We start from the raw sequence: 18,809 nt of genomic DNA, 5'->3' as shown, positions 1-18,809 counted from the left end.
AGGGCTATTTTTGACTTGCTTCTTTGAGACGCAAATGTCCCACCTGCACAGGCAGCTGGATTACTGGGTGCTCTTCACAGCCCTGCCTTCAACCATGCAAGACAAACAGCAGTGCTGTTGTGTATAAAGCAGGGCATGTAGGTGATGAGGAACTGAATGGGGACACGGGAGTCACTCTACAGTACAGTACAGAGGTATCTTCAAAAGTGATGGGTGATTTGGGAGGAATCTCACCTTTCGGGTGTTTCTGTTCAGGGCTGGGATTCACCTCATTTCAGACAACTGCAAGCACCCTGAGCTGGGCACTGAGCATCTTGCAAATACATCAGACAAACGGAGACCTAGAAGTTCCCATGCCTTTCCACCAAGCGCAAAGGGACCTCAGATATGCCCCTGCATCCACATCAAGAGGGGTTCATAGCGGTAGAGATCTGAAAGCTGGAAGATCTGGATTTCTAGAAGACCCAGGTCAAACTGAAATGGTGTCTAAGACAACAATGGCACCTTACTTATCCAACAGTACCATTTTGCTGTCCCCTGGCACCTGGACCCATGTTACTTCTCATCTGCATATGGACTGTAATGTGTGGAAAATATTTATGCATTGTTTTCAGACAAGCTAGCTTTTCTCTGAGGTCAACAGCAAGCCCTCAACACTCTGAATTTGGCCCAAAGCAAGCACTGATTTGGTCAGGATGAAGTGAACACATGGTTGTACTCTGCCACATACACATTCAGCAAGAGCTGGGCACACCACAGCTTCCACTCAGGACATCACACACCCCCCTTCTTGGCCTTTTGTCCTGTTCACTTTGGATCCCGATGGTTTGGGCCACATCGGACCATGGTCACACATACAAAGGTGTCATCCGCACTGAATCTGCTGTCCCACTGGCACCATGGATGCTGAGAAACAGGTTCATAGCAACAACTAGAGTGATCCTCTTTGGTGATGGTTCTGGTCAGAACATTAATTCGCTTGCACAGTAGCCACAGTTAGATGAAACTTGCTCCCAACTAACTGAACGTCCCATGTTTCAAAAATGTCACCTCTCCCATCAAAACTTGCAATGCACATACCTACCCTCTCTTCCCAGCTTGCAGTTTTAACTTATGGAAACCACTGCAGAGCTCCAGGACAATTTTGGGTGCCTTCTTTTCAAATTCTAGGCCTAGCAACCCACGACCCATGTCTTCCCCTGAAGTCCCCCCAAAAGATAGCTGAGCCGTACCTCTTTGAGGACCAGCACGCACTTGCCAGGCCCGACAGACTGAGGTAGCTCTGCTATTCTGCCTTTGTTTAAATATGGACCTGAGAAGCAGCGGTGGTTGATGTAGAGCTGGGGGCAGCAGTATCTCCCATTGATGGTGCCTGCAAGGAGAAAGTAGTGTTGATGTGCGTGCAGCACTTTGGTACAATAAATCAAGGACCCTTCTTCTTCCTCCTGGATGTGGGAAGGAGGCGAGAAGAGTAAAGGAGGCACGAAGAAGCCTTCCCTGGGGCAGGAGGTAGAGAAGCCTCTGCTACACGAATCCCTCCAACATGAGAAAAGCAAGTGCTTTTAATAGCAACTGATTTAGCAAATGGACACGAGTGACTTAGGTGCAACTTGCCAGAAAGGGAACATATTAGCTGCCTCTCGCAAATATGGAATACGCTCAGGGAGAAAATTCAGGTGGAGAGCTCTACAAACCCCTGTTCAGCTACTGTCCAACCCAGTAAGCACTGCGGTGCCATCCCCCTGACCAACATGGATCTACAGAGCAGCTCTCTTTGTCCGGGCTGATTACTCTGGATCCCTTATAACGTATGGACAGAACTGGGTACTATTAAATGTGGTTCACGTGCCATCCAAGTGGTTATCCATTTTTTGGTTATCGTACCCAAAAAGAGTCTGTTTCTCCCTATTTGATTGTAACGGGGCCCTGGGATGCTGGCTCAGATGCCACTGTGTGTCCTGCAGCCTGCTGAAATAAAGGGAGTTAAATCCTGCCCCTCCTGCAGAGTCTACACGATTAACTGGATGAATATTGCACTCTCAGAGCCTCCTGCCATTGCTAAAGGGGACAAACATTTGCCGTTAGCAGAAGTAGCAGCCGTGCCACACAGACTTGATGCCAACACAGGGACCCATTAAGCCCTGGTGTAAGCAATTTCATGGATGCCAATTAAAAAGCCGCATCCATCTCCACCAGGGTTTCATTAGCCGGGCCCTAACATCGTTAGCTGAAATGGGCAAGCTGCAGGGGAACTCCAATAACCCCAGCAAGACACGACGTTCGCACACGGGAAACCAGACCCTCACGTGCTGTACATCAGAGACTCCTCGCACTGTTGGTGGGTCCACGCCACCTCACACCCCCTGAGGATGTGGTCCCATCTCCCCAACCATATGACATCCTCATTCCCTTTTTGGGGTCATCCCCCTCCATACAGGCAACAGGTCCTTGAAATAAGGATCCTGCTGGCGCCGAGCAGCTTTACCTGTTGTGTCTGGCTGAGGAACCGGGCAGAGGTCATGAGGTATTTTCTCAACAGGCACTGTGGATGGCAACCTGTTAAACAGCAATTTGGTCTATTTAATAGTGTCAGATGGGGCAAAGGGGCAGAACTAGCCTTCAGGATGGATCAAGAGGTAGAGATACCTCAAATGCCACTCTGTTTTCACACAGTTTATCATAGCCCAGGGCCTGCATATTGCAGAAGAAGGAGCCAGATCCATCACTCCTCCAGAAACAGTCTTTAGTCCTTCAGGCTGCAAATATTCATGCTTAGGTCCCTTAAATTCTAGTTTCTAGAAACCGCAAGGACTAGACAGGGAAATGCCCTCCTGGTACACATCCGTCTTCCATAAGCATCCCTTACTGGCCATCAGTCACTGGCTACACAGCCCCAGCTAGTAAAATATTTCTATTGCAAAAGCTTTCTTACATGTTCGCAAACATTTTAGATTTAAAGGAACCCCCTTGCCAACTCTGCTGCAGCATCGAGGCCGTAGTTAGCAAAGTCACTCAGTTGCTGTGCATTATCCCTCTGGAAGACCTGATGCATCTCTGTAAAAGCATTACCATAAGTAACAAAAACTTACTGCTTTTCTGGCTGCACAACTGCAATTCTTCTCTTCCTTCGCACTGCAAAAAGGAAGCAAGGAAGAAAAAAATAGTTTTTTACCCTTCTGTCCTATAAAGTATATTCATAACACATAAAAAGCTGTATAAATGCACTGACTATAAAATGACTCCTAACACAATGAAATGGTACTTAATTACTATCACCATCTTTTCTGGGTGTTTTTTAAGTAAGTCACTACATCATTAAAACCTACTTTAAACACGTAATAATACATTTAATCTTTCCTCTGGAATGCTAACACTGTGTTTTATGGGATCAGTATAAAAAAAATTAAAATAAAAACACAAATATTTTTCCATACAGAAACACATATGGATAGGATTACATTTTACAAGCATGATTACCTCCAGCATAATTTATCCCTTGCTATAAATTGCGATAAGGCAGCATAATGTTGCCATAGCAGTATTCTCCCAAATTAGGCCCCGGCTGCCTGATTTTTAACTTAAGCATATTTAACTCTTCAAAAGGGTCGACACATTTTAAAATTTGCCTTTCAGATGTTAATTAATATAAACAGCGAGGCTAATTTTTCGTCTGGTGGCTTGAGCTCGGGGTTGGATAGTTTCTGCGAGGAACAGGAGAATGACACCCAGCCACTGAGCACTCAGGAACTGCCTTCAAATGCAAATGGAAAGGAAAGAAATTGGTCTTATTACGCACTGGAGGCAGGACAAAACACTACGGGCTTAACTATGCCAGGAGAGATTTAAATTAAACACCAGGGAAATCTCCGAGCTGGTCAGGGAAGTGAAATAACGGGATAGATACCCTGGGAAGGGGCAGAATCTCCATCACAGGAGGCCAGCAAACATTTCTCAATTTAGATGGAGCAGATCCTGTTTTGGAGAGGGAGCACCTGGATGGCCTCTTTATGTCCGTTTCGCTCTATATTTTATGTTGGGGTTTTTTTCCAATTTGAGGTCCTGTGTCCTGAATTCACTCAGCTGCCCGAGTGAACTTGGCTCAGCGCAACGAAACCTGGTTTTACTCCGACAACCCCATCGCAAACCCACAACCCACGCTGTGCAACCCCAAACCACGTAAGACCCTTTCCCAGAGCTAACAATCCCATTTTTAGATGGACTGGTCACACAGACAAATGCAAATTGCATAATACCAGTGCTGCAGAGTCTGAACATTAATTAGATCTATTATTATTTATTACAGTACACTTACAGCCTGGTTACCAGCACACTAGTCAGGCTGGTAGTTTCAAAAATTGGATTATAGACGTAAAACAAACTCCCTGATAAATACCCTGATGTAATATCTACGCTGCTTGAGGTTTCCATGTACTTACAAACAGCTTTGTGTGGTGGAGTTAGGTTATAAGCATTCGCTTCACACCAGCCAACTGGGAAAATGTCCATAGACTCTACATCAACTATGTACTCTGGAGAGGGCATCTGTAAACCTATAAACACAAATTTATAATGTAATTTAGACATGGGAATACCAAGCTCAGAGCCATTCGAGCATTCATCATGAACCAGGGGAAGCAAATGATGGAACGCGTAAAAATAAATCTGCTTCCCTGCATCAAAATCAGGCATCATTTCATCTTCAATTTTGCACAGACAGCAATGATAAGGCTGTTGCATTTACAGTGCAATGTGATTCCAGAGAAAAATCCCTATTAAGAGCACACTGAGCACACAGTGAGGCAGGCAGAAGCCAGTAAGGTTAAACATGCATGACTCTCCCCAACAAGACGCCCTGATTGCCCCTTTGGTTTTTTTCGTAGAGTTGCACAAGCAAGTCAGCAGAAGGCCAGTTGGGTGCTTGCTCTTACTGGCCCGAGTGTGCACATGGGCTGTAACAGGATGATAGCTAATGTGATAGACCTTCATGCTCCAATGCCTCCCTGAAGCTTTTTCATGTAGTTCTGCCCCTGAGTCACTGTTTTTAAGGGTGAGAGATGACCACTCTTCTGTCTAGAGGTGCCACAAATTCTCCTACATTACGACACCACCTGATCACCCAACAAGGGAGAGGCAGTAAAAAAAAGTAAAAGAAAAAAAAAAGTGCAATGGTTTTAAACTAGAGCAAGGCAGGTTTAGATTAGACGTTAGGAAGAAGTTCTTTCCAATGAGGGTGGTGAGACACTGGCACAGGTTGCCCAGAGAGGTGGGGGAGGCCCCATCCCTAGAGACATTCAAGGCCAGGCTTGATGAGGCTCTGAGCAACCTGATATAGCTGAAGAAGTCCCTGCTTACTGCAGGGGGGTTGGACTAGATGACCTTTAAAGGTCCCTTCCAACCCAACACATTCCATTCCATTCCATTCCGTTCAAACGCCAAGTGGGACAGATGCACTAAGATCTCTGACATAATACTGACTCCAAAACCCCACTGAAAATCTCTGCTTAAAGCAAATCTCTTCAGTTTGGTTATTACGTCTCCTTTAGAAGACACTCTCCTGTCTTTGGTTTATGTGGGTCACACTCAAAGCCCATTGCAGCAAATGGAAATGCTCCTGCTGGCTTTGAGCTCTTTTGAAAACAACCCTGGGTCCTGAGTCAAGACACCATTTAATTATTCCAATTGAAGTCCACCTGCGCTGGCACAGCCTGGTCAACAACTTCACCTCCCTCTGCCATTTCTACCCTAGAACCTATATCTCCAGCACCAGCACGAGATGATCTCCTAATAAGAGACCAAAGGATCAGCAGCTTCCCCTGCAGCATCCTCGCCTTTGCATCTGTTACAGCATCTTTGCCTCCTGCTTAATGCAGCAGCGTTTGACTGTGCACAGCCAGATGACTACGGGGAACTTCCCACTAATGAATGTTCATCAAGGGCTTGCAGTGTAATTGAAACAGTAATTGAACTTTGTGATGGGAATGGTATCGAGGCTGCGACGCGGCATTTGGATCAATCTTGTCTCTAGTAATAAACTTGCTGCACTTTTAAGAGTGCGTGGCTGTATGAAAACCCAAAGGAAGCAGGAAAATAGGTGCTGGTGCTCACACTGCTGGAGGAAATAATTAGAAAAATGAAATCATGATGTCTGCATAGATTCATGGATGTCTTCATGGTATTCCTCTGAGCCCTGAATTTGTTCACGTATTACACATTGAAGAAGGTCTCTATTTCACTGGGACATGGGGAAGGGAAGAGAATGGGATGAAGGCACGCGATACAGGACACAACCTGCTCATATGAGCGGCTGAGCCTCAATGCGAGGGCCCAGGAGCTGGCATCCCCTGCAAAAGCATTTCCCTCCATGAGAAACATACCAAGGGGTCACTGCTCAGTTTGAACCCGATGAAAGCTGTGCTCTCCAGTGGGCAAAACATTTTTGTCTAATGCCACAAATCCAGCAAAGCAACTGATGTGAGAGCTGCTGAAATCAGTGGCAAGACCAGCACGAAGTGAGCAAGTCATGGATCGAGCAAGAGATCAACACAATCCCCACTGAAATTTCACCAGATCTGGGAAAATCCATTATTTTCACTACTGTAACTGTTCTACAGTGTTATTTGACCCAATAAACAGATCAGATGTGCTTTCCTGCTTGCAAACAATGGTAGATGGGACACAAAAATTTTGGTTTCAAAGTTTACAGCTGCAGCTGCCCTGATGAGCAAGGGAGCACCATGATGTCTGTTCTCCTGCAACACCGCTGTTCCTCTTGTAAGACATATTCACAGCTACTCTGTCCTCCCAGGCACTGCTTCTTCCCGCTGGCAATTGATAACCCTGCCTTCCACTTCCGACACCTTGCTGTTCCATCTGGCCTCACTCATATAAGTGGAAAACAGCTTGTTCAAGACTCATTAGTTTCATTTGCTGCATTTTATGCTGCCGTCTTCTCAGACTAAGAAGTGTCCACGAGACTTGAGAGGTTAAAGGAAAAGAAGGGAACAGGGAGATTGGGAATAGGGTGAGAAAAACTCTCCTACCACAAATCTGGGGCACAGTAGAGCAGCAACTCCGCAAAACACTCAAAGGGAAAATTATGGAAAACCTCCCTGGCAAAGTGATTAACAAAAGGGTTTTCCTCAAATTCCTTGGCTGTGCAGAGAGTGTGCGTTTATTACTTGTATAAATTCACACCAGAAAGCTTCAGCTTTAAAGTCTAAAATGAACGAGTAAAAATTAACAATGCAGATGATGAGTAATAAAGTAGCAGAAAGTGATGGGATGCGCACAGCCGCGGATCATCCCTGCGCTCCTCTTCCACCACGGGGGAACTATACTGCTGCTCATTAAACGCTCGCCCTCAAGTTTACAGAGTTTTGCTACTGTACAAAGCGTGATTTATTAAGCAATGTTCCCTCATGTCTAACTCGACGCTGCTTAACTACTGCGTCCTGTTTTACGGCTGCAGTTTGGGCTGTCAAACAGCGAAACTGGGAGGGCAACAATGAAAGCTTCAGACGCGCCCGTGATAAATGGTGGGACCCGAGGTCTTCGGCGATGGGCTCCCATGGTAGTTGGGGAGTCTTGCTGCTACCAGAATATAAATAATCAGTTAGAAACAATAGTGTATTAATGGAGTCCAAAAAAACATGCCACAGTTCAAGCCACATTTATTTTACAACTCTGCAAGCAGGGTTTTGTGTGGGTTTTTTTAATGCCTAGTTTTAGCACAACGCTGTGCATACTGTAATCACGTATTTCAACAGCAGCAAAGACTTCTTTTTATTTTTGCAGTCTTTTGCATCTTTTCCTTTTACTACAGATCATTCTGTTCCTGGTATTGAGATATAAAACAAGTGTAAAGCATCTATATATCAGAATCCAAAAGACAAGGAGATGCAGACAGGGTTTGGTTTTTTTACAACAAGATGTAAAAAACATCCTTTAAGAAATCAAAAGAGTAAGGGGCAGGGAAAAAGAGATGAGGGAGGGGAGCAAGGTGGGAGTGTGTGGCTCTCTCCCTGCCTCTATCCAGGGTTTTTCAGGACTAGTTGATTTAAAGACCCAAGAAACAGCACTTCCTATCCACTATAATGGACAAGAGTTTAGTGAGCATGGAGTCCCTTTGAAAGTATCACAGCACATCCCATAAAATCTGCATATGAAAGTGAAGGCACCTGGCCATTTAAGAAGGGGAGTTGCCAAAATGGGTCAGATTCCTTGACCAGATGGGTGTGAATTCGACAACAGCCTTAGGGAGAACTGAATTTCAAACAAGTGTTGATTCCAGCTCTTGATTCCAGCTCTTTAACAAAAATATTTGCCATGTCCAGGCCAGGCTGTAGACACGCTTCAGCTACCTCGAGTCAGAAGGTAACCAGTTATCTCAGACGAAAACACCCCAAAACCCGCCACTGCACGCAGCTCTACCAAAAGCAAAGATGCAAAGTCGTACCTGCTCTGGAGATAATCCCAGAGGAGACAATGTGCCCGGGGTGACAGCTCTACGTCAGGGATGGAGAAGGATGACAACCCAGCTCTCCCACATCCCCCACCTCTGCTGCGTCTTGGCACAAACTGCAGCTCTGCTCTCCTCAGATCTGAGATGGACCAAACCACGAGGCTTAGCAGCAAAGACACAAGAAGCCCGAATGGTTTGGCCTGATAAGCTTTAGCTCTTTAGGTAGCAATTGAGTTATAAATCTCTGAGAATCGGATTTATCACGGAGACATCATCTACCATATAATGCTACTTTCACAGAGCTAAACACCACAGAATATCTGCCTTTCTTATATTTTAGAGCAAGCTGCTAGCACAGATGAGGTACTATGGGTTACCTGACAATGTTTTTGCTAACTTTAAGGGCTTTGATTAGAGACCTTTCCTCTTGTACAAATTGCACCGCACATTGTGAGATGCTGGAACGCTTCTTGGGTTATTATAATCAATGCAGCACGATGCTGAAGATGATCTGCCAGGTGATGAAGAAGCCATACAGTCAGTATCAATCTGGCTTCCACTGTCTTCCAGCCCCAAAACACTGAGAGCTGAGCATCTTGCAGAGGAGGGAAAGTGACTTTTTGTACAGATCAGGCTTGAGACTTCATCTCATATGGGATCTTTGCAAGAAGCCCTCGTTGTGAGCCCTGTTCCTCTGTCCTTTCCTGAAATCATATTCCCGTTTACTCCTTCCTAGCTGTTTCACGCTGGAAGGGCCAAAGCAAACTTGCATTAATCTCTGAGAATGAGGGTTCACACTGCTTTTGCAGAAACGATCTTGACAGCAGCCTGGATTTAATGCACTTCAGGAGAATTACTCATGAGCCACCATACTGACCCATACATGGGCTACCAGAGAAGACACAGGAGACTTCTTTCCTCCCTCCCACCTCCTGCTACAGAGTTCCCACAGAACAAGCAGGTGTCACCGACTTTAGCAAAGGAAGGACTTGCTCTGTTTCCTCTTGATTCTGCTCTCTGCAGGGCAGCTCTGCAAACTTGGAGCCCAGCACAAGCTTCGTTTGTCCCCATCCCTTCTTCCAGTTAGGAGACTGGGAAACCAACAACATGCACTACTCCTTGAGCTGCAGAATATGATTACGCCTTGCTTTCCACCCAGCTCATCGAGACAACATACCACTGTATTTCCTGGGCCTGTATGTAGCAACTGTTCAAGAAATGCTGCTCCTTCATCAGCCCAATCTCTCAGGGATGCCTTGAAACATCTGGTGGCATCGATCAGAAAGGCATAAGCAGAGCTGCACAGTATCTACCAGCATGTGACTGACATCAGGTCTCCCTGAACCATCATGGTAGTTTAACCAAATACATTTTATTTTGCAAATGGGAGGGTTCCAGTAAGATGTTGATTTTTGACTGTGTCAGGGCTGGCAGCACAAGGGACCGCCTTATGCATTCATCAAGAGGCAGAGGTACAGATCTTACAGAGGCTGGTGATGAGCAGGACTATGGGCCACCAGAAGTGCCTTTGATATTTTCATGGTTCTCCAGAAGAAAGCAAAGAAGCATATTACATTTGCAGTTGATGCAGACCCAATTACTATTGATTTCAGAGGGAAACTGAAGCTCTTACATTCATTGCAGATGAAACCAGTAGCTTCAAAACAACAGCGTGTTACCTTGCTGGGTAAAAATTAAACTATGTTGTGACAATGATGCATGTTACAACAACTTCATGGTTTGTCGTAGGACCCATCAAAACACTTAAATGAGCATGGCTTTCTGCTCTTGGTGACTTTAAAAATAACACTGCTTTTAAAGTTATAATAATAAGAAGAATCCCTGTGTTGTTCTAAATTATACTTACTTAAGAATTCCTTGCCAAGATGAATTGAGAAAGTCCCAAGAGCAAAACCACATTAAAAACGAGCTCTTCTCTACCTCGTTCCACGAAAGGTTTTGTCACGGTATTATGCTCTGTGAGTTTTTCAGCACCCTCCTAATACTGCTTGTATGGTGGTGGTGTTCTCCATGGGATGATTGCTTTCTAAAATCTGTACTACAGAGTTATTGCCTGCAAGAGCTCTCTTAGATCAACGAAAGAAATTGTAGAATCACGAAGAGGAGGGATGTGAGCATGTGATGGCCATGGTAAGGAACAGCATATATTGCAGAAGTCTTATGGGTGTAGGTGGAAAAAAAGGAGTGAAAGGGAGAGGAAGGAAGGAATGAGGTTGCAGGGGGACAGGAGATCCCATGAGACCCTGTTGGAAATCACAATAGAAGTCCCAGCCACACAAGTCCATTCCCAGGACGAAGGTCTATCACGATGGCAGCGAGGGGGTTTCTATCATCAATAGAGATCATACTCATAGAGTCCACCATGGATGGGAGGGTGGAAGGTCTTGTGGCTCCCTCATGGAAAGAGCAGGGGAAGATAATTCTTAATAACATATTATTGGTCAATGTGTATAAAAAAGAAAGGCTGGAGAAAGCAGTATTGTGCAGAGGATGAAGCACAAAATTCAGATAGCATTTGAGTGAACCACACAAACACAGGAAGCCTTACAGCACATACCTTCAAGGTGAAGCCACATTAATCGTCCTTTAACGGAGGTGATAGAAGCAACACAGATCTCTGCAGGGTTCCTGGGGTTCACTGCCTCCAGCTTCATGTTCTTCGTAAAGCCACGGCTGAAGGATGTCTGAAAGAATCAAGGACCAACACTGAAGCATGGCAGTGCAGCACTGTATGACTTTAATTAGACTGTCCACTGGGAAGCATAAATTTTGCATGGTTTGCTTCTCACTGGAAGTGCAGGACACACTGAAGAACACAAAGACATCCAGATTCAAAATGTCCACCCTGGACACTCATATAAAAAAACCAATGATGGCAACAAATCAGGAAGCAATGCATTTCATGGTTTACTTCAATCCCTAACTCTCAGAGACTGGGAGGAGGTTAGACCACACCAGCTCCAAGTATATTTGAATGCTTGCCACTGTCAGTGACGAAATACTAGAGAGAGGGCTCCCAGATCTGCTGTGCTTGAGCATCTCTCACCTTGCCAGGAGAAACCTCGTAAAGCAAATAACCCACCTTGCCCGAGACCAGAGAAACTTCTTCACACATTTAGTTGCCCAGATGGACTGAGGCTGGAGAAATTTGAGTACTTATTCAAGTATGTTTTTCTTCAGGGACTACTTTAAGCTCAATGTACAAGGTCCTTCTCTGTAGACTTCAGGTACATAAGTTCATGGGCTGCAGGTGGGTGTAGATGTAGCCAGTTGTGTTTACTGCTATAGCAGTACCTCTGTACACTTAAATACAGCACCAAAAAAACAGGTCTTTCACAGGTTATCTGCGGCCCTCCCACTCTTCTCCAGTGAAGGCAAAGCCAGGCCAGATATTATAGCGATGATCCCCAAATGAGCGGTCACCAGCCCAAATAAGAAACTCAGGACCAAAACGTGGGGTCATGAGCTTGCGAGAATGCAGCACCCCTCATTGTACTACGAGTTTGGGAGCAGCAGTTCAAATCATTCAGGTACCAGTGCTGTAGGCTGACATATGCCTTGGCAAACTGCTTCAGTCTGAGGTTGGCCTGCTGACCAGTCTCTCCGGCTCTTGCCAGAGCCAGGATGGCTCAGCCCCACCGTAACAAACCACAGCTCCTGTTTGTCACCATTGCAGATGATCCCAAGTAAAGAGGGATCCCAAGACCCTAGAACCCCCTCCAAAACCTTCCCCACAAGCCAAGCCTCAAGCTACTCTTCACCTACTTTCATCCTTACCCTCTGTAACTTCCAGTCTTTTCTCTCCCTTCACTCAAGGTCAGTCCCTTCTCAATATCCCACCACCATCCCTGAAAACGCACTAATGCAACACCTGTGGCCATGCCATAGCTTCCTTTCCTTGCGTTGTCCTCCCCTCTGTCCTACCCATTCTGCAACACATCAGCTCCAAGTGCTTGCATCTCTCTGTTTGCATGCAACAGCACAAAAAGGTTCCCCCTCTCGGCTAATTTTGACTAATTCAGATGGGTAATAATTGTCGCTGACTTAAAATGACACCAATCTCTTAGCCAGCAACAGAAAGACAGACTAAAATTCAACCCTTCTGCTATTTGTACAGCACCTAGGACCATGGGCTCTTCACCTTAAACAATCACCAGGAGCCCTTTGTGAGACTAAAAGCTTCTGGATTTGGTCTTTTATTTTCACCAAGAGGCTTTCCAAGAAAGCGCTGCTAGTCTCAAACGTTGCTTGGACCGTCACAAGCCTCGCTCAGCACACAGATCAGCCTCACCCTGCAAAAGCTGCCAATGGACAGGACTGCAGAAAAGCAGGGTGAGTTTGTTTAAATGCCTTTTATGTTGCCTAACAAGGAAACGTCATTTATCATCACACCGGTTCCTTTCATTGCAATTCGGTGGCTGGAGGCTAATTTATACAGAATCAATGGCAAAACAGTTAGCTGAGAGTTTATTTTACTAAGCATTTGGTCATGTCAATCCAATTCATAACTGCCTCTCCTTGTTAAAAATCCCCCCTGGGGAAATAGTTACAGCATATCCACTTCCAGCATCACGTCTGGCTGCACTAGTGGAAGATGTGCTTGTAATACAGCTTCTATCAAAGAGCCGCTCACAGCCACGAAACAAATGGAGCGACCTGCCGGGGAGGTTGCACAAGCGACAACAGTGAGATTACATCTCTCTGCAGAAAACTGTGTTATCGAGAGTGAAAGACTAACAGACACATGTTCATCTGATGAATGTTTCCTTAAAAAAAAAAAAAGAAAGAAAAAAAAAAGAGTACTTCGAACTGATTTAATCTCCAGAGGATATTACGCAGAGGCTATTCTCAAGGCTGCCAGTGTTGAGAGCATGGATCCATTACTTGACAAAATGAAGAGAGGTATAAAGAAAAGGGAGGGGTGCTTGCAGAAGAGAAGAAATGCAGCAGTTGTCCTGCTCTGTTGGTGCGATGCAGCATTGTCCAGCTTCCCTCCGCGCTTTCAGAAACCTTAGCTTAGAGTCCCTTGAGGCAGAGGGTTTTGCACAGAATGGCACAATAAATGGGGCAAATAAATCCTAACTCTGACTTGATTTCCAGGTCAAACTCTGCCGATGATACAGGTCTTCTGAATTCATCAACAAAAAGTGTTCAAATTCATCAATTCACCGTCAAAGGTCTGTTCCAAGCCAGGCTGCCCTTGGGCCACCACAGACGAGGAGGACCATTTCACAGGCTCCACCATGCCGTGCAAAAACATGGCTAGTGTCTTGTGAGACTGTCTCAATTCTGCTTTTTATAAACACCCCGTGCCACGGTCTCATGACCACCAAGTACGGTGGAAGACTATGTAACCTCCAGAGGAACCTGCTTGTCCACCGTTCACCACACCGCTTCATTTCGCAAAGCCTTCTGCGCTCATTTTAGGTACCAACACATTTTCTTTCAGTTATTGATGGGATCTCAACTTCCATCAGTTGATGGGAGCATGAAGAAGAGCCCCAGGTTATTGGAAAAGTCAGAAGGCTACATCTGCCTTTCACCGCATGATGAATACCTGTCGGATCAAGCCATGCCAGACTCTCACTGCCACAAAACAGCCTGCAAAAGACTATTTCCAAAGCTCCGAATATTGATGGCCTCCAGCGTAATGATGGCCTCAAGCTCACTCGCACCTCACTGTTGCTGTAGCAAGGACGCACATGGTCCTGAAGACCAGAGCATCCATGCGGGTTAATCACTCTTCTCACACTCTGAGCTCAACAGTTTCAACCTTAGCTTTTAAATCCATTTGCTTTGGTTAAATGTGTCTCTTTGGAAGCCAGAGAAAACACCCGGCATGTGATGGGCCAGATGACATGCAATTTTTTTAAACCCATTTATGTTTTTTTAGTAGTGGTCAGTTGAGATCTTTCTTGTGCTAGATGCTATACAAAACCAGAGAGGAGATGAAAAGCAGAAAATCTAAATTAATCAGGTAAAGACAAAAGTAATATAGTATTTTTTTCTTTTACAGGGATGGAGACCTGAAACACTTCTGCAGCTTCTTTCATAAGACAGACTCGTGCTGGTCTAAGGGAAACTGGGAAACTCTCAAAGGCTTTCTGCAGCTTTTCCATGCAAGCAACTGTGTCTCACATGGATCGATAGGAGCAATGCAAAGGCAAAAAGAAAGCTTACATTTCTAAAGCACAGGTGAGGCGCTGCCTCCGCTCCACACTGCTTCTGGTAGTCTGCCCAGTCAAAGTCCTGGCCAGAGTAACCTGCAGGATGACAAAACAGAAAGTGCCATCAGCCTCCACGTCACACCAGAGACAGAGCACGAAATGGGCCCCATGGGGACGACCGTTTGTGTTTCAGCATCCCATCCCACCTCGGTGAACCATGCAGTATCAGCAGGCAAGTTCTCTGGATGCCTGTTTATACACTGTGAGAGCCAACGCTTCTCCGGCCCGCACTCATACACCTTCTGGATTTTGCTTTGAAAACTGCATATTTGTTAAAAAGTAGTAAAACATATTTATTTTTCTTATTTTTCCTTTCTTGCGAGCATCTCCCAGGCTTTAATAAACCCATAACTACCAAGAGGTGCTACTGTCCCCATTTTCCCAGTGGGGCTAGTCATGGACTTCTTTCTTTTTCCTTTAGCTATCTAGAAGATGGGGTTATGGGACCAAACATCAAATGTCCCTCAGCAGTGGACAGGGAGAGGGCACGCGCAACCAGAAGCTGATCCATCCTCTCCCTCAAAGCGTGAGATAAATTCTCCTCTCCCTTCATTGATATAGGCATACCCTACATGACTAACTGTCCAGCAGCTCAGTATATGTGAGCTGAATCCCATCACAGCAAACTTGTTACCCGATTTTGTATGGAAATCTGGAGCAGAGCAGGAAAATGAACACAGATTTCCCAGCTCACAGACTAAAGTCTCAGCAACTTCAGCCTCTGCTTCCAGGAAAAAAAGGGGAAGCAACACTAATTTATATGAGCATCTCTCAAACAGTCCCATCACAGAGAGACAAAACAGACCTCTGCTCATCCGTTCTTCTTACCTGGTTATTTAGGCAATAAACTCTTGAGATAGAGAGGAGGGTTTGCATTTGCTTTTGTTTTGGTTTTTTTTTGCCTGCTTCTTAGTTTGCGTTTTTACAGTGCTTGAAACCAACGAGCACTAATCCTGTCCAGGGCTTTGTGATGATACTGTAATGTAATAACATTATTGCAGAACTACTCTCACTGGAAAGTTTCAGGAGACACCTAAAAGCCAAATTCTTCCCTCAATCTCCCTGCTTGACATCTCGGCCTGGCCTCATTTCACAGAACACCCCTTCATGCTTTTTTCATTGACAGTGAAAAAGGGACACTCAAGATTAGATTGGAATGAATCATTTATGACAATGAAAACTGTGAAATTTTTGTAGGCAAGAGAACACTGGCATACTGAGTGAAGTCACCTATCAGTCACCCAGATCCAAAAAAGAAAAATAAAGTCCCAATCATCCTGCTAAGATGCAAGTATCTGGGATAAGATGGACTTCTAATTCTAGTGACTGCACACATGACAAACAAATTAATGAGATAAAGCCTTGAGCAGAGAGGGTCCTAAAAGATGCCTGCCTCTGTGGGGCATCGAAGTGCATAATAATCAGAAAGCTAGAAAAAAAACACGCACAGAGAAGTGACTTATAGAGATATGTAAATGCTTATAGAGAATGTTCATTTTTCATAACAAAAAAAAAAAAAATCCTTGACCTGTTTTTTTAACAACCAGTTTCTGCAACAGTATTGTCTTTCTGCTTCTTCTCCATCTCCTTTGTGCTCTCCAGTTATTTGTCTGCCAGATACTTTTCAGCTTCATAGAAGTAAATGGAAAACAGGAGTGAAGCGCACATCATGTCAGAAGGGGATTCATCTGATCACGTACAGATGTTTGCGGTGGAGGCGCCTACAGCTGTGCCTATCACCCTGGGTTCCCTGAGGAGTCAACGGAGAAACAGGCAGATCTAGAGGTGACCTGTCCGTCCTCCTGCAGAAGCAGCATAATCTCCCTGTGAAAGTCCTTCTCATTCTCCATTGACTCCAGAAGAAGATAGGTGATGAGCTCAGGTGGGGACAACCATGGCATAGCTGTCTACGTTGCCTTCAGGGACCCAAAAACCCGCCCAACACCCTGCATGTTCTCTCATCTCCAATTTAAACCCTTCGTGGACAGGTTTTGAATCTTAACTGCAAGCTACACAAAATCTTGGCAGAGTGAATGGAAAAAGTATAAAAACTCGACTGAGTTGTCATAACACAACCACCTGTTGGCTTGGCCCTGCACCATTGAAATTGCAGGAAGGCCTTTTGCTGTAGACTTCGCCAGAACTCACTTCAGCAGCCCAACGAGGACGACTCCAAGAGGAGCACGCTCAGGAACTGGCTTCAAACAAGGCTGGACCTGTATATGGCCTCTCCACGGAGCACCATGATATGAGCTAAACGTGAACCTCCATTAGCACCTGGCATTCATATACTGTTATCCTTTAAGGCTCAGGCCAAGTAATAACGTTCAAAGCTTTGCTTGCGTGGTTCACCTGCTGCTCCCCAAAAGTGTAAAGACTCATTGTGTTTTCTAACTCGACTCTCAGCATGGAAGAGCCCAGCAGTTCAATCGGAAGCAAATATCACAATACAAATGTATCAGAGGTTTTGGAAGTGGCTTTTCCTTAGTAAGCCTTACAACTAGGAATGCTACTGAAATGTTCCCCCCCTCCTTAATAGCTCATAAAAAGGAACAACGGTTGTTAGTCTAAAGGGAAGTGGTCTATAAATCCAGCTCTAATAAATATAAACAGCGCTCGTTCAATGTTTATACAGCAGCAGTAAATGGGTATTCATTTTTGGCACTGTACAGGGAAATACCGCTCTCTATTTCTAGTAGCAAATGTTTGAACCTCCTGTTCATGACTCATTTACTGTATGTTTAGCTTCAACAAAGGCCTGATAGGCAAAAAGGCAAGAGAATGGATATCAGACAAACAAAGGACTCTGAACCCAAATACCCCAGCCTGGCGCGCTGTTCTGATGAAATAAAGTCAGTCAGTTTTAAAATCAGAAAACCTCCTTGTCAACCATAAATTAACCAAAAAAACCCCAAGCCCAGAGTACAGCAAAGAAATCCTCTTCAGAAAAAGGACTTCTTCCTTTTTTTGCTTCATGCTCCTTCTTTTGCTCCACGGTAACTTCTTGCCTTTCAACAGGCAGAGCCATTTGGGCAACACCAAGTATCGCCAACACACTCCCTGTTAAGGGTGACATTGGTTGGGAACGACTGAGCACTGGGGAAGCAGGAGGCTGGTCAAATCTGCGTGTGAGAAGGGTCTATTCTGGACACCCCAGGGCAGGCAGTGCTGTCCAGGGATTTGGGTGGGAAATGGTGGGATTTACACCTCCTCCTCCTGCAGAACTGCTCATCAGCAGCCAGCTCACACCACAGCCTTCCGCACTTTCACAGCGCCGTGGCCCTCTCCTATCAGTCCTGTTATTTCTTTATCCAAAGCTGGTATTATTCTGCTCAGAGAAGACTGGGTCCCTCAGCAGAGGAATTTGGATGATTTTCACTTTCCCTCTTCTTTCTTTTTCAGTGGTTTGTGGTTTTTTGTTGTTTTGGGGTTTTTTTTTGTTGTTTGTTTGTTTGTTTGTTTTAAATAAATGATTTCAATATCTGATTATGTTTTAGTGACTCAAAGAGCGTGCCTACCAGCGGAAGAGGCTTTTGACACCAAAGGTGCTACGAGGCAGTTTGGGCATGCAGCCCTCGTACACAGTATAAGAAATACAGCAATACATAGCCTGCATCTATCTGCCACTTGCCTTATGCCTTTTTTTAATAGCTTCCCTCCAGGATTTCTGATCTGACAGCAGAAAGCAAACTTTATTTTCATCAGGGGAACGAGGGCAGACTTCCTACACCTTCTCAGGAGCCCAGGAGGACCCCAATCACCAGGCATCCCACAGACACCTACTTGCCCCTTAGACTTTACCAGCCAAGTTGAGAAATACCCATATGATGGATGCTACAGACACTTGTAAAAATGTTGGCATCTAAAAGAGAGTTCACATGCACTTGACCCGTAAAACACCATCTCAGACAGGCTTTGTACCAGCGTGGATTGGAAATTATTAGGCCATGACCCTGTAAGAGAAATGTCTGGCCTATGGTCTACTGCAGTTAATTAGCCGGCGTGGGGGAAGCTGCATGTGAATTTGGGGTGGAAAAAAACCACAACATTCTATTTACTTTCCTTTTTAGCAGCTTTTCCGGCCAACATCAGTGAGTACT

At 45.1% G+C, this 18,809-nt stretch overlaps 1 protein-coding gene across 4 annotated transcripts in view; it reads right to left on the bottom strand.

The window, feature by feature from the left end:
- Window positions 1–18,809, bottom strand: part of SFMBT2 (Scm like with four mbt domains 2) — a 127,496-nt gene that overhangs the window by 28,926 nt on the left and 79,761 nt on the right. For all 4 annotated transcript variants that reach the window (XM_063323668.1, XM_063323666.1, XM_063323670.1 and 1 more), the window contains 6 exons: window positions 14,663–14,745; window positions 11,040–11,166; window positions 4,437–4,550; window positions 3,090–3,132; window positions 2,486–2,556; window positions 1,233–1,372 (listed from right to left, as the gene is read on the bottom strand). In XM_063323668.1, coding sequence (XP_063179738.1) covers window positions 1,233–1,372; window positions 2,486–2,556; window positions 3,090–3,132; window positions 4,437–4,550; window positions 11,040–11,166; window positions 14,663–14,745 — 578 coding nt within the window. The remainder of the gene's footprint in view (window positions 1–1,232; window positions 1,373–2,485; window positions 2,557–3,089; window positions 3,133–4,436; window positions 4,551–11,039; window positions 11,167–14,662; window positions 14,746–18,809) is intronic.

Source organism: Chroicocephalus ridibundus, chromosome 1, assembly GCF_963924245.1.
Source record: "Chroicocephalus ridibundus chromosome 1, bChrRid1.1, whole genome shotgun sequence".
In the NCBI taxonomy this organism is placed as follows: Eukaryota; Metazoa; Chordata; class Aves; order Charadriiformes; family Laridae; genus Chroicocephalus; species Chroicocephalus ridibundus.
The sequence above is the reverse complement of the archived record's forward strand: the minus strand, read 5'-3'. Positions and strand labels throughout refer to the sequence as shown.